Source organism: Anastrepha ludens, chromosome 2 (genome assembly GCF_028408465.1).
Source record: "Anastrepha ludens isolate Willacy chromosome 2, idAnaLude1.1, whole genome shotgun sequence".
NCBI classification, from domain to species: domain Eukaryota; kingdom Metazoa; phylum Arthropoda; class Insecta; order Diptera; family Tephritidae; genus Anastrepha; species Anastrepha ludens.
Window position 1 is genome coordinate 126,977,679 of NC_071498.1, and position 20,961 is coordinate 126,998,639.

At 40.5% G+C, this 20,961-nt stretch overlaps 1 protein-coding gene across 2 annotated transcripts in view; it reads left to right on the forward strand.

Moving 5' to 3' along the window:
- LOC128855313 (facilitated trehalose transporter Tret1-2 homolog) overlaps positions 1–17,519 on the forward strand; it is a 54,576-nt gene extending 37,057 nt beyond the window's left edge. For both annotated transcript variants that reach the window (XM_054090114.1, XM_054090115.1), the window contains exons 2-6: positions 6,314–6,428; positions 6,750–6,941; positions 15,731–15,916; positions 15,983–16,227; positions 16,328–17,519. In XM_054090114.1, the coding sequence (XP_053946089.1) occupies positions 6,314–6,428; positions 6,750–6,941; positions 15,731–15,916; positions 15,983–16,227; positions 16,328–17,104 (1,515 nt within the window). In that variant the 3' untranslated portion in view covers positions 17,105–17,519. The remainder of the gene's footprint in view (positions 1–6,313; positions 6,429–6,749; positions 6,942–15,730; positions 15,917–15,982; positions 16,228–16,327) is intronic.
- Positions 17,520–20,961: the final 3,442 nt, after the last annotated feature.

Below are 20,961 nucleotides of genomic sequence, written 5' to 3' on the forward strand. Positions count from 1 at the left end.
AACTCGGTTCGCTCTTTCATTTTGAACATTTTGAGCACAAAAGAAAGTATGTAAATCTATAACATTTCTCTAAACAAGTGGCTCTTTTTGCCCTTGCGGAACCATAGGAACTTATATAAATAGCGTTTTGTTTGCCTACTCAACTAAATAACACAATTTTCAGTGCAACTTTCACCCGCTTGGATATGCAAAAGTAATTATAAATTACTTCAAATGGTCGATTAAGCGGAAATGATGCTGTTGCCGGAGATTTTTTTTTCAGACATCGGCGCGGATTTAATGGTTTTGGCGTATTAAAAATATGTTTTTTTTTTTTTAAATAAGAAATAACTAACTCTTTCTAAATACATTTGAACGAATATCGCGACTATTTTTTCCAATTTGAGTATTTGGTACCCGAGTTTTTACGGTAATTAAATTACTTCTGGGCTTTACCTAAACAAAAAATTTTATATTATTTTTTGAATTTCTCTTTTGATCTGCTCTTCCGGGATTGACGCCTCTAACATAAATTTATAGAAATCTTGGGGTGATCTATTAATGGAATTTTTGAAAATCTAGTAAGGGTCGCATGATTTTTTTTTGGCTGAGCCGGAAAACCGGACTTTTGAAATTTCAGTTCAGGATCAATAGCAAATAATCTGGTATCACGAACATGGCAACTATGAGTGCGATGAAATATTTATATTTATTTATTTTTTATGTTTTTATAATAAAAGTATAGTTCTACAGCAAAAACCATATAATTGAAAGGGCGAAACTTTGTATTAAATGCAAAAAAATTTTATAAATTTAAACAAATAAATAATAAAAATAAATAAAACAAAAATTTCCAACTTTTGTTCAGAGTCTTTAGGAGTATTCTGAGTATGCAATTTTATAGCCCATTTAATATTAGTAAATGAATTGAAAGTTTCAAGTCGCTCAAAATTCGCATTGATTTTTGACACTTTCTTTTCGCTAAGGTGTTGACCTTTTTTTTTTTCTTCCATATAAAAGACTTCCGAACAGGTGCTTTATCTGGAAGAAATTTCTCGATATTCGTATTTGCACTTAATTGCAAACTGCCCTTTTGTTTAAAAATCATATAGGAAAACTATAGCAAAACCAACGCAGAGCCAGTTTTCTAAAACCAGTATGCTCACCCTCGTAAATATATTTTTGTTTATAAAGTAAAGAACTTTGTAGCGTTGGATGCGCGTTGCATTTAATGATTTTGCGTATATGGCTCCGAGCCAAAAGAATTTTTACAAAATACTAAGAAAATAAATACATACTCGTACACACATCCGCACATATAGAGATTTTGTTATTTGGTCCAAACTTTTCGTCGGTAATTAAGTTTTTATGGATCTAAAATTTTTCATGTTCACCATTGAGGCTTTTGCCTGCTTGCCAGGTTGGTATTTGACACGCCCACAGAGTTTTAAAAATACGCCACAAACACATCGAGCGCTCACATACATACATAGCAAGCAGTCTACCCTCTGAATGTGTATTTTTATTATTTGATGGTCAACTTTGCTTTGGCGCTGCCTTTGATTGCATCACGAAACTGTTGCTGTTTGCTGATGTCGCTGCTTCTGAGGCGCCTCTGTGCCTCTTACGCTAATTCGCAGGCACGTGAGGAACGTAGTGAGAGCATTTAGCATTTTTAAATTTAGCAACGTCATTACCCCCACTAAAGGGGGGCGCAGTAAGCAGCATGTGCTGTGTATGCGCTTCGAAATGGTTCAGGAACGAAGCAGAAAAGAGAAATTAAATGCAAAGAAAATCAAATATTCATATAAAATTAAAGTGCAATAAAAAATGCAAATAGAAATAAAAAATAAATGTTTAAATTATTTTTGAAATACAACAAAAAGAAAAAAAAAGCCACACAACTTTTATCTACGACAACGACAACGTCAATGAACTTGAACTTGCAAATTCCACAAACGCCAACCAATTGATAAGGACAGCAAGTCGATTTGCCAGCTAGTTTTTGAAAAATTCTAACGCAAGCACAGCAGGTTGACTTATTTTGAGTAAATTGGATGCTAACGAAAATACTGACATTTCTTCAATTTCGAAAATGTAGTTGCTCATTGCTAAATTTTTGTACTTTGGACTGAGCCTTTGCACTAAAGCAAATATCCATTGGTTTTTTTCAGTTGTAGAAATATTAGAGTATAGGTATATACCACATAAGTATATATGCATATTTACATATATACGAGGGCTGCTCTTTATATTTCAGGTCAAGCGGTTTTATTCTTTTCCAAATGGTTTCTCCATATTGGCCAAGACACGAAGGCGCCAAGGCGATCACACGTTTTTTTTTTACCAGGTAATCTGTCCAAATCTTATTGATGCTCGTCATACAAATGGTCAAGGATGCTAGAATCTCCGGTGTGTGACATTATAATCATTCTCAATTATTTCGCGCTCAGCATCGATATTTTCTGACAAAACAACTGGTTTTGAACTCTGGTCTCGGAATTTGTTAGTGAGAGAATAGAGACCACGAGAAAATCCATTGTAGTATAGCAGCTTTTTATGGATGCAGCTAAAAAAGGTTGATGTTTGCTCGCCGTAAAATGATTTTATTTCACCGATGCATTTTTATCTTGTAGGTGGAAAAGTGCGAAATATATTCGTATGAAAATGTTCACGTTCAATGGTCTAATACATTGTGTAAAATAAGTACCCCGGAATTTATAATTTAAACTCTCCCGGGAATACCTGACACTTCAAATTTGGTTTTTTCATGTTGGTACACATGTCCTTGAATGCACAAGCCTTATTAGAACGGAATCTATTACTTAGTGTGTTTTATTCTGCAGTCAAAGTGAGTTGATCTTTTGTTTACTTGGCGAATTTTACTATGGATTTTTGCAAAAAGAGCATCGGAAGGAGGTCTCTGAAGACATGGTTTCCCGAGCTAATACGGACCCTACGTTCATGAAACGCACAATAACTGGTGATGAGACATGGGTCTACGAGTACGATATGCAAACCAGTCAGCAATCGTCTGAATGGCGCTTCGAGAACGAGCCGTATCCAAAAAAACCACGCCAAAGCCGGTCAAAAGTGAAGGTTATGCTCACGGTTTTCTTTGATTACCAAGGCGTGGTGCACTCTGAGTTCCTTCCAGAGGGCCAAACGGTTAATAAGGAATATTATTTATCCGTTTTAAGGCGTTTACGTGAAGCCATTCGCCGTAAACGGCCCGAATTGTGGAAGGACAATTCGTGAATTCTGCACGACGACAACGCGCCATCGCACCGAGCCTTGATTGTACGCGAATACAAGACCAAAAACTTAATAAATACTATCGAACAGCCACCGTATTCGCCAGATCTCGCACCCTGTGACTTTTTTCTCTTCCCAAAACTAAAATTGCCACTTCGGGGAAGGCGTTTTGAGTCGATTGAAGACATTAAAAAAAATTCGCTAAAGGAGCTGAAGGCCATCCCGGCGCCGGCCTACCAGCGGGCCATGGATGACTGGGTTGTTCGTTGGAATATTTGTATCGGCTCAAAAGGAGCCTATTTTGAAGGCGATCCAACAAATAATGATGAATAATATGAAAAAATGTGTTTTTTTTTTAAATTCCGGGTACTTATTTTACACAATGTATTAATCACACATCAACATGTTTTAAGTGCGTTTGCGGTAATATTTGTCACACTTTCCAATGGAAATATCTGAAGGCGCCTAAGTCCAGAATTATAAAAGGCAACTCTCGTATATATTATTGGTGCGCACATCCTTTTTTAGTGCTTGACTGAGCTCCTCCTCACATTTGCGATGTCTTGATGTTGTTCCATAAATGGAGATGTGTAGAATTTATTTTTATTTATAATTTAACAACCACAAAAATGTATATACCATTTTTTTCCGGTGAGTATTCAAGATTACATCGTGGATCCTCTAGGAGTTTTACCCCAAATTGGTCTAAAAGTCCCCATTGTGCGACAGTTTAATAAGCGCTTAAGAGAAGGAAACTCACAAAAGGCAGCTTTTCGTGCTTTGCTAGAGTGCCGAAGTGGTTTTACCACATTGGGAGTTAAAGGGAGAACTTGGACCTAAACTAGTGATATCACAGTGAACCTCTAGACCCAAGTAGACCCCTTTACATTCTTATGGAGAGTGGCAACTGCATTAACTTAACTTAACTTAAGAAACATTTTTGTATGAAGAAATTTGAAGGAACTTGGATTAAACTCCTGGCGTACAGGCAAGAAAAGACTACTAAGAAGAAACAATGATTAGGTTACTGATATCTTGAGATATAGTGAGTACAGAGAAGTTTAAGAGGATAAATGAGAACTATCGGACAACTATTTTTCTGCAGACTGTGATGCCACAATGTAAGTTGGGCATGCAGAAAGTTTTTTACCTAAAGGATTGTCAGTGCAAAGCTGGTTATTTAGGGTCCCAAAAGATCGGCTCATAGCTGGAATATCTTTGCGAAAAACGTACGCCAACTTTCACTATGCAAGAAAGTAATGAAAGACTTCCATGTTGTTTAAACTAAACGACATATTTTTAATTAATTAACGGAGGGTGCTTGTGCTCTGCTTTTTCGGGCTGCTATCTGGTAATCTAAAAAAAAACATGAATGTTTCTAAGCTCAACTAAAATCATTTCACCTTGAGCTGACTAGAGAAGTTATACATATAAAAAATATATTACAGCCTTAAGCCATAGTAAGAAAAATTTGTTTTCTTTTCTTATTTTTTATTGTGAGATTGCAGAGTTGCAGATCTCTGCCAAGAAACCACAATCGGCTGATGTTCTACAAATCAATATAAAAATATATTAATCAATATAATAATACGAGTATAAAATATAAGTCCGAATTCATACAACAGTATCATTGATAATTAATAGGACTATGAATAAGTTCGTGCGGTTTTTTTTTCGGTCGGTTTTGCCGCAATCCACGAATCGACCCATTTTTTGACTTCATCGTAATTACGGAAGTGCTGGTCAGCCAGGCCATGTTGCATCGATCGGAAGAGATAGTAATCGGATGGCGCAAGGTCTGGACTATACGGCGGGTGGGGTAGGACATCCCATTTGAGCGTTTCTAAGTATGTTTTGACCACTTGTGCAACATGTGGCCGAGCATTGTCATGTTGCAAAATAACTTTGTCGTGTCTATCGGCGTATTGCGGCCGTTTTTCTCGCAGTGCTCGGCTCAAACGCATCAATTGTCGTCGGTAGACATCCCCCGTAATCGTTTCATTCGGTTTCAGTAGCTCATAATACACAACACCCAGCTGGTCCCACCAGATACACAGCATAACCTTCAGGCCATGAATATTCTGCGCCGACGTCGATGTTGAAGCATGGCCAGGGTATCCATACGTTGCCCGACGTTTTGGATTGTCGTAATGGACCCACTTTTCATCGCCAGTCACAATTCGATGCAAAAAACCCTTTCTTTTGTGCCGTTGAAGCAGTTGTTCGCATGCCATAAAACGGCGTTCAACGTCTCTTGGCTTCAATTCATACGGCACCCAATGGCCTACCTTTCGGATCATTCCCATGGCTTTTAAACGTTTGGAAATGGTTGATTGATCAACTCCCAAAGTTTTTGCAACCTCTTCTTGCGTTTGAGCCGGATCTTGATCGAGCAATTCCTCCAATTCGGTATCCATGAACTTTGGCGGCGCACCCTCGCGTTCTTCGTCTTCCAAGCCAAAATCACCACTTTTAAAGCGTGCAAACCACTTCTGGCACGTTCGCTCAGATAGAGCATGCTCACCATAAACTTCCACCAAGATACGATGACTTTCGGCTGCTTTTTTCTTCATATTAAAATAATGAAGAAGAATTCCCCGCAAAAACACATTATTTGGCACGAAATTCGACATTTTCAAGTGTGGTAAAAATATTGTTGTTTACGCTTCAAATAAAAAACTTATACTGACGTTTGTGCCTTACGACAGTAGCTCTCCAATGAATGTTTGGAAATGTGGATCGATGGAATAATAATCAAGTTACGCCATCTGTTGTAAAACCGCACGAACTTATTCATAGTCCTATTAGTTTTCTCGGATCTCTGCTACCGACTGTTGCGACGTCACGGCGAACACTCGCACGATATTCCATACATATTGGCTTATGTGCGCTTTTTAAATAAGAGAAAAAGGTTGCCTCTCACACAGCTTGTTTTACGACATTCAATATTCATATTTAATTCAATATTATCAATTCAATATTAGATAAGGATTTTCTATTTGAATTTGCCTTTTTAAAAAGTAAAAAAAAAAAAAATTTTAAATTACTAAAAACATACTTTTAATTTTCTTCCTAACAGACCGTCAGTCAAGAGGACAATGATCCCGGGGCGCGTAATCCGATGCTTTACGACCCACTGCAGGACGGTGTGGTTAAGACCTCCAAGAAGATGCAGTACTTCGCAGCGCTGGTTGGTAAGTGCTAAATTATATTTCCACTGTCTATACAACGAACTGTTAACTAACTACTTGTATATACATAAGTTTGTGAACGTGTATTCTAACTGCAACGAGCTATACAAATTTCAAAAATTATGCCTCAAAATTAAATTTAGCAAATTTTTTTATTTTTATTTTATTAATTGTTTTTTTCCAAAATTTGTGGTTAGTAGATTGTCAATCTTTTCAATTTCAATAAATGACTATGTGTATTTATGTGTAAAAATGAAATAAAAAAATTGTAATAGAAAAAGGTTTTGAAATATTTTAATAATTATTTTTAAATATTTATCACAGTTTGCCTGGGTGCTGTATCCGCTGGCACAGCATTAGCATGGACTTCACCGGTGTTGCCACAAATAAGCGCCCCTCCACCGAATACTGGCACGGAATCAAATTTGACTATTACAAATTCGACTATCTCCAATTCGACGACACCTGCAACGCCAGCAGCGGATTCTTCGGGATTACAGTTAACGCTTGAACAACGTAAGTAAATCTGTAAATCTTTATACATTAAAGACTCAAGATAGGTATGTATGCACGCTTATAACTGTGCATAGAATGCTCTGATTTCCACAAAATTTACTGTATTTTGAAGCTGATCCCTCCTGGTAGATTTTGTTTGACATAAACTTAGTTTTGCATAACCTTAAAAAAGAGGCGCATTTATAAGGCAAAATATGAATTGAATAAACATAATTTTTAAACTGCAATAAAACAAATATTTTTGAATAGATTGGTATACTATTTTTTGTTATAAAACCTTGAAATGCTTACTATGATTTTGCATTAATAAAATTTATTAATTACTTCTTATTCTTAAAGAGCCTTTCAAAATACGCGCCTAGATATTATTTCCAAATAAAACGTGTGAAAATTTTGTTCCCGGAGCAACCGCTAGGTGATGCTCTAAGTCAACTGATTTGAGTTCTGTGTTTTTATTAGGTTGTCACATCTGAGACTAACATTTCCATCCCAATTTTATCGCCATTGCCTGGCATTCGTAAAAGTTCCGCTGTAGTGAGTAAATCTGCCTCTGTACGTATTTTCGATTTTTTATAGTTTTAAAAATGGATTTGAATTTGCAACGAAGAGTTTGTATTAAATATTGCGTTAAAAATGGATTCAATGGTGTGAAAGCCATAGACATTTTGGGAAACTGTATCGGCAATGATATTCAAAAGAGAGCAGCCGTTTATGAGTGGCATGAACGCTTCAGAAGAGATCGTGAGTCCATAGAGGATTCGAACATAGTGGCAGGCCATCGACATCGAAAACTGATTAAAACGTCAATAAAGTGAAAGTATAGTAGATCAGTAGTCACAAATCAATCAATAACCATCAGAAAGCTGGCAGAAGACATTGAACATTGAACAAAAAAGCGACCATCGCCAAAAACATGATTTACAAGACTGAACTGACCCAACATTCATCAAACGCATCTTTACAATTCGTCAAAAAAGAAAGGATGATGTGAAAAGTCGAACACTTCTCTGATGGCTATACTGAAAATTGAGTTCCAGAAATGTTTCGAGAGCTGGATGAGACACTGGCATAAGTGCATTGCATTTGATGGGGAGTATTTTGCAGGTTGAAGACTTGATGGACTTTTCTGAATATATTCTGGGAACTTTTTGATCAGGATGTTGCAAAAATATCCCTTAGCTGTTTTAATATAAAATTCGAAAAAAATACATAACGTTCGGTGGAAATTGTAACTCATTTATTAAACGAGTTTTTAAAATTTTATTTGAAAAAGTATTTCTTAAGTATTATTTTTGCTACGTGAAAGTTGAAATTACATAGTTTGAGGAAGTTATAGCTTTTAAAAATAGAACTTTAGCACAAACTCCCGAAGAGTGTAGTTTTCCAGATACAAATTTAAAATTGTAGCTTTATCTCATTAACTGCTCAAAGTGCAATCAGGTTAAAGGAGGGTGGCCTCTGAAGGTAATCTCTCAAGCGACATGGTAGAATTTTTGCGCAGTTCACACTGTATTTCTCTAAACTATCCGTAATCTGGAGTTTGAAGGTCGTGCCAGGGCAATTTTTCCAATTAGGCAGGATTGGAACGAACGGAAAATCTACACCGAAGCTGGTACTTCTGTCTTCACTTACATGGCCAAATACTGGTAGTGTTTTTCAGGCAGAAGTCTTTGCGGTCCTATTGTCATGCCAAATGCTTAGGGTACGTGGGAACATTTTTCCTATAGTCAAGCCGCGATCAAGGCTCTGACGACGCCATGGTGCAGATCCAAACTAGGAAACTGCTGTAAGATTCCTCTGATCTAGGTTCCAGGACGTACGAACATAGGGGGAAATGAAATTGCTGATTAGCTTCCCAGGAAGGAGACTGAATTGATCTCAGGGATCTCCTAAACAGTCATCGGCCTCCCCTGACTGTTTAAAGCGAAATTGCAAAACTAATTTCTCGGGAAAGCGCAGGAAAGATTGAACTCTTTGTCTCCACTACAATAGGCGGAGGACTCAAAAAGTCTTGGGGACTCCACGACATTCAATTTCCGAACTCATAGCTGTGTTTACCAGTCATTGGACGATCCGCACATACGCAGAAAAGTTAAGCTTCCCATTTAACCCCCATTACAGAAGCTGTGGGCACCTGGGTGCTCCGTTCTTCGACTGCTCGGGGCAGTGCCCCAAAATAAATTCAATCAATTTTCTCTATCACATCAACGGCTCTGGCTAGCTGTGAATATTTGACTGCTGGAGGCGTCAAAATTGTTCCAAATCGGCACTTTAGGGCGTGCCTCAGCCATTTCACTTACGTACCTACCACATGCTTTAATTTTTTATGATTCCGCATTTTTTCACTTCATTCACAGCTCACCGATCGCACACCCAAATAATGACAAATAAAGGTATGTGTACTAAGTGACATACAAGAAGGAAAGTCTATTAGATTCTGTCGAGATTTAACTGTAATTGACTCCTATACAAGTGCTAGGATTTCAGTGTCCGCTACTGTATTTTGGCTCAGCCCTGTTCTACGACATGCCGTATATATTTGCTAGTTATTAGCATTCACGCAATCTATGGCTTAATTTTATTAAAAAAGTAAACATTTTTCCCAAGAGACATAAAAAGTCAATTCATTTAGCATTCGCACTGGGAAATTTTAACTTCAAATTGATTGATTGCATCTTTTATTGCCAAAGTTAAAGTCAATTGCCTTATTAAAGTTAACTGTTTCAGATTTACACACACACATACAAACATATTTGTATACATACGTATTCATACATATTATGTTTGTAGTGGGAAGGATTCCTATTATTCATTTTGCAGCAGTTGTAGTCCACTCCACTTGAAAGCACTCACTGGCGCTTACCCATCGCAGCGTGTGGGTGTGTGCGGCGGCGTCGTTTATACTAAAATGCAATCAACCGCAGGTCAAAATATTCACTTCTTTCCCTTTGAACGCCGCATTTCTTCACTCTCAGACAAGTCGTGTGCTTCTGAAGTGAGAGCGGAGCCTTCTGTCGCCCTGCTGGCGCAGTAAATATACAAACGTTTTTGATTTCAATTGATTTATAGCCAAACCACAAGCCAACTAGCAAACGTAAATGCGAGCATGAACTTTATAAATACATTGCATTAAGTAAATTAGAAATTCAATGCACTATACCAGTAGTTGTACTCGCTTTTACTTTATGTAAGAGTTCATTTACACACATAAAAGTATAAATGTTTGTGGTTAACCCAGAAATCGTGTTTGCACATACATCTAAATTTTTATAGATGCATTTGTACTTGTCCTATCCACTATTCGTACCCCTACGTTTCTTCTCATATACAGTCTGGTTAATAGAAGCGTGACAGCCACAACTTGGAAAGTATTTGACCAATTCGGTTCTATGAAACTGAATTATGTGCACTTATAATATTTATTATGCGGAATATATTCAATAAAATATTTAGTCACTACCATTAGCTGTAATGGCTGCACATCGTTTAGTCATAGGTAGGTGAAATCGTTGAAGTACCAGTCCGGCACTCCCCAAGTAACACTTAAGCGCCGTTTTGATGCCATTGTGAGACCTTCCCCCGGAAGATATCCACAGCCAACTAGAGCTATTGTTATAATGGAGAAGATTGAGGGGATTTGGCTTGGCGCACTTCCCCAGGCTGAGTAAGAAAGGAGCACCCAATAACCCTAATCGTCTAGCTGCCAAACCCGGACATTTACAGGGAAAGTGCTCAACAGTCTCCTTTTCTGAAAGGTCCCTACAGCTTCTGTAATGGGGGTTAAATGATGAACTTAGCTTTTCTGCGTGTGTGCCGATCGCCCAATGACCGGTAAACACAGCTACGTGTTCAGAAATTGAATGTCGTGGAGTCTCCAGGACTTTCTGAGGCCTCCACCTGTTGTACTGGAGCCAAAGGGTTTTCGAAATGGTACATGGAGCTCCATCTGTTCTGCAATTTCGCAAGAAATTATTTGTGCAATTACCTTTTAACAGTCAAGGGATGTCGAAGACTGGGTAGGATATCCCTGAAACCAATTCAGTCTTCTTCCTGGCAAGCTCAACTGCATTTTCATTTCCCTCTATGTTCCTATGTCCAGCTCAAAGAATTGTTATCAGCACACCCAAGAGATTTGATCTCCTTCTTATAGAAGTTGCCTGGTTTGGATCTGCATCATGGCGTATTCAAAGCCTCGATCACTGTTTGACTGAGTCATACTTTGTGTTAATTCCTGCGCAAATTGTGGAAATAGTCGGCGCCAAATGAGCCAATTTTGCTTTGATAACTGTTTGGCAATTTAAGTTTTGGGAAAAGGAAAAAATCACAGGGGCTAAATCCAAGAAATACGGTGATTGTTCGATGATATTTGTCGAGTTTTTGGTCAAAAAAGTGTAAGCTTTGTGAGACGGTGCGTTATCATGGTGCAAGATCCATGAGTTTTCTTGCCAAAAATTGGGCCGTTTCCTATGCACTTTCTGTCTCAAACGTCGCACAACTTCCAAATAATGTTGTTTACTTACCGTAGAAGTATTTCGAATGAATTCCGAGTGCACAACACCACGATAATCAAAGAAAACGAGTAGCGAGACCTTCACTTTTGACCGACTTTGACGTGGTTTTTTGAGTTTCGGCTCATGTGGATAGCGCCATTCAGCCGCCTGTTGACTGATTTGCATGTCTAACTCATATACCCACGTCTCGTCACCTGTTATGATGCGCTAATGCACTGGATAAATGTTGGGTCCCAATTCACTTTTACGAATGCATTTTGTTTTTAAGAAATTCAGCTCTCTTGGATGGTGTAAAATGTTGTGAATTGATTCGTGAGACACGCGAATATGCTAAGGTCACGAGTTACCTCCCTCAAATTTAAATGATGGTTTTCCAGCACCATTTCCTTGACTTTGTCGACGTTTTCATCAGTTGAAGACGTTGATGGGCGACCAGATTTATACCACTCGTAGACCCTTGTTTTTCGAGTTTTTGATAAAGCCCACTCGCCAAAGGCTCCCTGCGACATTTTCACCGATTCGGCACACGAAATCCCGTTCAAAACACATAATTTAAGACAAATTTTGATTAATAGTGAAAATCGCAGAGCACACCTGCGTTCGACTGATATAATTAAATGCCAAAAACAAGCTTATTGACAGATCCCCCTCAAACTCAGCAAAAAAAAAAAAAAATTGACATATTTGTAATGCGCGCTTTTTAAATGAACCGTTCCCGAAATTCTTTTATAGAATATACAACCAAAAACCCTGTGCATTGATAAGTCCGACCATTTCTTCTTCTTCTTAATTGGCGCGATAACCGCTTACGCGATTTTGGCCGAGATTAACAAAGCGCGCCAGTCGTTTCTTTCTCGTGCTAACCGGCGCCAATTGGACACACCAAGTGAAGCCAAGTCCTTCTCCACCTGATCTTTCCAACGCAGAGGAGGCCTTCCTCTTCCTCTGCTACCACCAGCTGGTACCGCATCGAATACTTTCAAAGCCGGAGCGTTTGTATCCATTCGGACGACATGACCCAGCCAACGAAGCCGCTGGATCTTTATTCGCTGCGCTATGTCTATGTCGCCGTAAAGCTCATACAGCTCATCGTTCCATCGCCTGCGATATTCGCCGTTGCCAACGTGCAAAGGTCCAAAAATCTTACGCAGAATCTTTCTCTCGAACACTCCAAGCGTCGCTTCATCGGATGTTGTCATCGTCCACGTTTCTGCGCCATACGTTAGGACGGGCATGATGAGAGTCTTGTAGAGTGTTAGTTTTGTTCGTCGAGAGGACTTTACTGCTCAGTTACCTACTTAGTCCAAAGTAGCACTTGTTGGCAAGAGAGATTCTACGTTGGATTTCAAGGCTGACATTGTTATCGGTGTTAATGCTGGTTCCTAAATAAACGAAGTCTTTTACAACCTCGAAATTATAACTGTCAACAGTGACGTTGGTGCCGATACGCGAATGCGCCGACTGTTTGTTTGAAGACAGGAGGTACTTCGTTTTTTCCTCGTTCACCACCAAACCCATTCGCTTTGCCTCTTTATCCAGTTTGGAGAAGGCAGAACTAACAGCGCGGTTGTTAAAGCCGATGATGTCAATATCATCGGCATACGCCAATAATTGTACGCTCTTATAAAATATTGTGCCTGAGCGATTAAGTTCTCCGGCTCGTACGATGCTCTCCAACATCAGATTAAAGAAGTCACACGACAGCGAGTCACCCTGTCTGAAACCTCGTTTGGTATCAAACGGCTCGGAGAGGTCCTTCCCAATTCTGATGGCGCTGCTGGTGTTGAGCAACGTCATCTTGGAAAGCCGTATTAGTTTTGCGGGGATACCAAATTCAGACATAGCGGCATACAGGTAACTCCTTTCCGTACTGTCGAATGCAGCTTTGAAGTCGACGAAAAGATGGTGTGTGTCGATTCTCCTTTCATGGGTCTTTTCCAAGATTTGGCGTATTGTGTATAATTGGTCGATGGTAGACTTTCCAGGTCTGAAGCCACACTGATAAGGTCCAATCAGTTGGTTGATGGTGGGCTTCAGCCTTTCACACAATACGCTCGCTAGAACCTTATAGGCGATATTTAGAAGACTAATCCCGCGGTAATTGGCACAAATTGCAGGATCCCCCTTCTTATGGATTGGGCAGAGCACACTTAAATTCCAATCGGCAGGCATGCTTTCATCCGACCATATTTTGCATAGGAGCTGATGCATGCACCTTACCAGCTCCTCGCCGCCATGTTTGAATAGCTCAGCCGGCAGTCCGTCGGCGCCCGCGGCTTTGTTGTTCTTTAGCCGTGATATTGCTATTCTCACCTCGTCATGGTCGGGTAACGGAACGATAATTCCGTCATCAACGATTGGGGTATCGGGATCTTCACATTCTCTATGACATGCGCAGCTGTCACTGTTTAACAGGTTCGAGAAGTGTTCCCTCCATAATTTAAGATTGCTCTGTACGTCAGTCACCAGATCGCCGTCTTTGTTCTTACAGGAAAACACCCCGGTCTTAAAACCTTCTGTAAGCCGCCGGTAGAATTTTCGGGCGTTGTTCCTATTGGCCAGCATCTCAAGCTCCTCGCACTCACGTATTTCGGCCTCTCGTTTCTTCTGTCGGATAATACGTCTCTCTTCCTTTTTCAGCTCTCTGTAGCGATCCCACATGGCTCGCGTTTCGCCCGATCGCAGCGTGACTCTATAGGCGGCATCTTTTCTTTCGGCGGCAGCATGACATTCCTCGTCGTACCAATTGTTTTTTCGGGCTCGCCGGAATCCGATTTCTTCTTCGGCGGAGGTACGTAGGGAACGAGAAATGTTGCTCCATTGCTCGCGCATGCCGGTGTGTTGGGCAGTGCTCTCCGAGAGTAGGAGTGAGAGTCGAGTGGCGAATCTTCTGGCTGTCTGTTGTGATTGCAGCTTTTCGATGTCGAACATTCTTTGCGTAGGTAAATGTACGTTTTTTGCTGCACAGAGACGTGTGCGCAGTTTGGCTGCAACAAGGTAATGATCCGAGGCCATGTTGGCTCCTCGGATCGTACGTACATCTAATACACTAGAAGCGTGTCTTCCATCTATCACAACATGATCGATCTGGTTTCGTGTTTTTCGATCAGGAGACAGCCAGGTAGCTTGGTGTATCTTTTTATGCTGGAATCTGGTGCTGCAGACTACCATGTTTCGAGCCCCGGCGAAGTCGATCAGCCTCTGTCCGTTACCGGATGTTTCGTTGTGCAGGCTGAATTTTCCGACTGTGGGGCCAAAAATTCCCTCCTTGCCCACCCTGGCGTTGAAGTCGCCAAGCACGATTTTTATGTCGTGGCGGGGGCAGCGCTCATAGGAACGTTCCAAGCGCTCATAGAAAGAATCTTTGGTCGCATCGTCCTTCTCTTCCGTCGGGGCGTGGACGCAAATTAGCGAGATGTTAAAAAATCGCGCTTTGATGCGGATTATTGCGAGACGCTCGTCCACCGGAGTGAACGACAGTACTTGGCGACGAAGTCTCTCTCCCACAACAAATCCGACACCGAATTTGCGCTCCTTTACATGGCAGCTGTAGTAGACGTCGCAAGGTCCTATGTTTTTCTTACCTTGCCCCGTCCATCGCATCTCTTGGATGGCAGTGATGTCAGCCTTTACTCTCACGAGGACATCAACCAGCCGGGCAGAGGCACCTTCCCCATTAAGGGACCGGACATTCCAGGTGCATGCCCTCAAATCGTATTCCTTATTTCGTTTGCAGGGGTCGTCATCAGTGTTGGAAGTTCTCATCCGAGGCTTTGTTGCTGTTTTCATTGGGGGGGCTTTTTAAGTGGCGGGTCCCAAATCCAGCGCACAACCAGCTATGCTGGGATGCTTCGCCTTCTCACGTTAGCTCACTCCCGAACGGGTGTTCGGAAGCTAACCAGAGGATACGTGGGCTAATCCCGGACGTTGTGAGCTGCTTGGACCATATGTAGAAGAATCGTCCTGGCCACTCCCAGGTGAATGGCGATCAGTAACTTTCCCCACTTGCGTGGACTTCTACACATGGAACCATCCTCCAAGTCCGACCATTTACTCGTATATATATTTATATCATTGGCGCGTACACCCTTTTTGTGTATTTGGCCGAGCTCCTCCTCCTATTTGTGGTGTGCGTCTTGATGCTGTAGTCGTATAGTAAACCTATAAACATCTCGACCGCCACACCCGTTAGTTTCCTCATTTTGTACGAAATATGCTTCTTACATATAAAATAAAATTAGCCTCTCTTATTTACAATACTTTCTTTTTTCATTATAGAAACATGGGTCAGTTCCTTGGTTGCTATTGGTGCCTTCGTCGGCGCTCTACCCACTGGTTACATAGCTGATGCAATTGGCCGGCGCTACACCGCGCTTATCATGGATGTACCCTTCATTGTGGCATGGCTGGCTATCATCTTTGCCAAATCGGCTGGAATGTTGTACTTTGGACGTTTTGTAATAGGTAGGGGATAATCCAAGATTAGAAAAACCTGATTTTGAGCAAATTTTACGCACAATTTCTTCGTAGGTGTTTCAACCGGCAGCTTCTGTGTAGTCGCACCGATGTACATATCTGAAATCGCGGAGACGAGCATACGTGGCACTCTGGGCACACTCTTCCAACTGCTACTGACCTTTGGCATACTTTTGGTTTATCTCATTGGCGCAGTAGTCTCGTGGACCACCCTGAGTGTACTGTGTCTAATGGTGCCGATTGCGCTGTTCATTGGCATGCTGATACTGCCAGAGACGCCCACCTATTTGTTGAAAAAAGTGAGTTGAGAATACTGGCATTAAATTTATTATCTATACTACTATTAAGATAAAAATATTCAACTTTGTTCGATTTAATTATTTTTCATTTTTTCTTTAGGGTCGTCGCGGTGATGCTGCGCTGTCATTGAAATGGCTTTGGGGTCGCTACTGTGACTCACGCTCTGCCATACAAATGATTCAAGCAGACTTGGATCAGGCCGGCTCGGATGCCTCCTTCATGGATCTCTTCCGTAATCGCGCCGCCTTCCATGGTCTCATCATCTCCATGTTGCTCATGTTCTTCCAGCAATTCTCGGGCATCAATGCCGTCATCTTCTATACGGTGCCCATCTTTCAATCGGCTGGCAGCACTTTGGACCCATCCGTTTGCTCAATTATTGTCGGCTTCGTGCAAGTCGTTATGACGCTAGCGTCTTCCCTACTGATCGAGCGTGCTGGCCGTAAGGTGCTTTTACTCTTTAGCAGCACCATGATGACTATTTGCCTAGCCGTTTTGGGCATCTACTTCCAAATGAAGGATAGTGGCAAAGATGTTTCGTCTATTGGCTGGCTTCCACTACTTTGCGTGGTGCTCTTCATGATCGTCTTCTCAGTGGGTTATGGTCCCATACCGTGGATGATGATGGGCGAACTCTTCTTGCCCGATGTAAAGGCGACTGCTGTGGCGTTGACTGTGATGTCCAATTGGTTCTCGGTTTTCGTGGTGACGAAATGCTTCGGCTCGATGATCACCGCTTGGGGTTCGGATATGACTTTCTGGTTTTTCGGCTTTTGCATGCTCACGGCCACATTGTACGTGGCTTTCATGGTGTTGGAGACGAAGGGACGCAGTTCTGCTCAAATACAAATGTGGCTCAGTGGCGGCAAATTGTAAAGTATTTATAAGGGATGTACATACATACATACGTGATCGCTTCAAAAAATACTTTCTGCTTATTTGTAAGGCCTTAGCTATAAGTTTGATGTGTAACTGAATTTGTAAATAGACAGCAAAAAACCAAAGGTGCTCTACGAAGGTGGAGTTGCGCAGTTAGTAGGGTTGTGGAATTAGCGTTGTTAAATTCAAGTGTAAGCGTGTCACGCAATATGTTCATAACGGAATGTGAAACATATTTTATGCATAAAGAAAGAAGTAGTTTTAGTTTATTGTAATTTATAAAAAATCTGTGTACGTACAATTAATTATCTATTATTTGAATGAGATTTTTGTAGATACTTTCATAAATTTTATTTTGCTATTATTAGAGACACAGCCGTGGAAAACAAAATTAAATGTATAATAATTACAAGTGTATGTATATGCATTAGGGTGGGTTAATTTGCATGGAACGATTTTTTTCGCACGATCGCTCCAAACAGTTACGGATGCTACATGAAATTTATCTTTTTTATCTCTTTATTTTATTTTAATTTTTAGTTTTTTGCCGATTGCGAATGGCAGATATTTTTTATGGGGAGCTTTTTATGGCAGAAACGCACTCGGAGGTTTGCCATTGCCTGCCAAGGGGCGACCGCTATTAGAAAAAACTTGTTCTTCATTTTGGTGTTTCATCGAGATTTGAACCTATGTTCTCTCTGAATTCCGAATGGTAGTCACGCACCAACCCATTCGTCTACGGCGGCCGCAATAAAGTGATTTAATAAACAAAATGTTAACGCAGCGCCAGCAATGGAGGCTTTCAGCTGGCTGGTGAAGAATTGCTGGTTTATATACTTCGTAGAAAATCGGAGTCCTTCAGAAATTTATAGATTTTGGGAATGTTGGAAACGAAAGGGTTGATTAGTAGCGACACCACATCATGACCGCACAAATTCTGATGCCCTGTTTATCTATACTGACTGGAGTATTACAAAATTGACACGGGCTTGACTGCCTCCCTTGTAGTAGATATGTATCAGTGGTTACACAGTGACCAATGCGTAGACGAGTGTAGGGTATAGTTAGATGGGAGGGATGATAGTACGATTCAGTACGATTAGGATAAATGCTGGAGTAGTGATGGCTATAGTGAACCCAGTCAGCTACTAGTTTGATTTGACTCTGCTGATCTATGAGTCCACAAACATCATTTTTAGATATTAGATTTGATGTGGTAGTAAGAGTAATGCTTATATCCTCCTTGGCAGTGGTATCAGCTATTGTATATTGCCGCTGGGGCATGAATGCCCTCGTACACTCATGATTCTGATTTTATAGCGGTGAGAAATCAGGATATTTCTTATGATTACACCAATGTGATTGAAGTTATTATAGTTTTTTAAGACCTGAAAACAGGACATGCTGTCTGTGCATATGATGAACTTCCTCTTGGATTTTGACGAAGACTCCACGGCGTACAAAACTGCTGTTGCTTCAGCGGTGAAAATTGAGCAAAACGGAAGTAGTAGTCCATGCGATATACGAAATTATAAGAAAAAAGTCCATTAGGGCAAAGCTCGAAAATCAATTTCGAGTTCCTCAGTATTTTGAAAGAAGCTATCTTTAGTTAATAAATAATTAGAGAAGCAGTTATGGCTTTGAAGATATCATACAAAGTTGAAAATATAAAATCTCGTATTGAAAGTAAAAATTGTCCCAATCGAAAATAACTGTAGAAACGTTAAACGTTATTAAAAAAAAAAGGTTGGCTGTAAAGCCAGTCTACTGAGGATAGTTTAACAAGACAACGTCATAAGAAAGTACTCATGGAATGGATGCATTTTTCAAAAGAAAATTTTAATTTTATTTGTTTGATAGATATTTTGTATGGATATAGAGGAGGAGGTAAATGGAATTGCAATTTAATAGGTCAAGTTACACTTACACAAACGTGAAAAATGACGAAACATTTATCAAATTCATGAAAGATATGTTCAATTTCGACTGTGCATCAGACGTTATAAGTCAACAACACTAAGAGGCACCATCATCGATTTGCCTTTTTCAAGAGACTTTACACTCGAAACACTCCCTTTCATTTCCTACTTTTTCTATCATCGTCCTATTCTCAACAGAGAAATGGAAGTCGGTACTGAGCTGTTTGAATACAATTTGGAATGAACTTAGGGCCCTTGCACAAAGCCGTGTTCGATGGTTCGAAGAGGAGTTGTTGACGCCCTACGCTAGAGTTGGAGGATCCTATATAAGTATATCCAGGTATATACCTATGAAATGATACATGAAATGAGACTTTCAGCTATTAGTTCATAGATGTCGCTAGGAGTATTTTTAAACCTTCCCAAATGTCTTATTTTTTCGTCTGTCTTCTGTCAACAATATTCAGTTCATTGTTTGTTACGTTTCATACAACAATGCATTTTTGTCGCTCCTAAAAATGGCGACTTCCGTGCCTTCAAACTACGATCTGCGGACATCGTTGATTTTCTGTTATCAATTGAAGAAAAACGCTTCTCAACCTCATCAAATGCTTATGGTGGACATGCTGTAAGTAGAGCACAGTGCTTCAGGTGGTTGGAAAAATTCCGAAGTGCTGATTTTAGCGTGGAGAACGAGCACCGTGGCTGCCCACCGAAAAAGTTTGAGGACGCCGAATTGCAAGCATTGTTGGATGAAAATGATGGTTAAACGCAAGAAATGATGGCAGAGCAGTTGGGAGTGACCCAAAAAACCGTTTCCAAACGTTTGAAAGACATGGGCATGATTTTAAAGGTCAAAAGAGGCCGATCGGCGTTACAAAGTAATTTTTCTTGATGACAATGCACCGCCACACCGAACAAGAGCGACCCGGGAATTGGTGGAGACGTACGATTGGAACCCCTGGTGCATGCGGCTTACTCACCAGACTTGGCGCCTTCCGATTATCATTTTTTTGCATCGATGGGTCACGCACTTTCCGAGCAGCGCTTCAATTCTTACGAAGAAGCCAAAAAATGGCTCGATGATTGGTTTGCGGCCAAAGACGGCCAATTTTTTTGGCGCGGCATCCACAAATTGCCTGAGAGATGGGAAAAATGTGTCGCTAGCGATGGCTTTATTTTGAAGATTAAATTTGTAACCATTTTTTGTTAATAAACGTTTGATACAATAATAAAAATTGCCAGAACTTGCTTTGTAGGGCTAGCTTGATGTTCTTTAAATAAAAAAAACTAGGGTCTGTTAGACTCACGCACGGTAGAAGTGAAACTTCTAAGTTGGTTGTTCCATGCATGGGAGCCCCGGCTTAGATCTCTCCCCCCTCTCTCGTGTTAAATTCAGGTTTTCATTTTTTTTTTCTATATCACTCCACATAAATTTGTACTATTTATTTTTGCCCTTATTAGCTTCAAATTTGACACTTGGGTGCAGTGTTGCACTTGACGCTGACATTTCTTTGCACTTCCAATGGTATTTTTTGCCTACTTTTGGCGCATTAATCAATTTGCTTTGATCACCGAAACGGTTGAAATGTCATTTTACAACCTTCTACTTCAACTATCGTCACTCGTTTGGCAAACGCACTCATTGTATCGCTTCGTCTCCTCCATACCTACCATCTATTTACTTCACAGCAGTTTCTTATTGCTTTCCCGCTTACACACATTCAATCAGCGCTTTATCTGATACTCACACACAGCACTCATTTGCACGGGCTATGGCTATCTATAATACCCGTTGTCGGTTGTCGATTGTCGGTTGCCTGCATGTCGCCAGTCTACTTCAATGCTTACTTGTGTGCTATATACATTTCAGTTCATATTATTTCGAAATTATTCGCTACAGGGTGTGCTAGAGACGTTTGCATTTTTGCACTG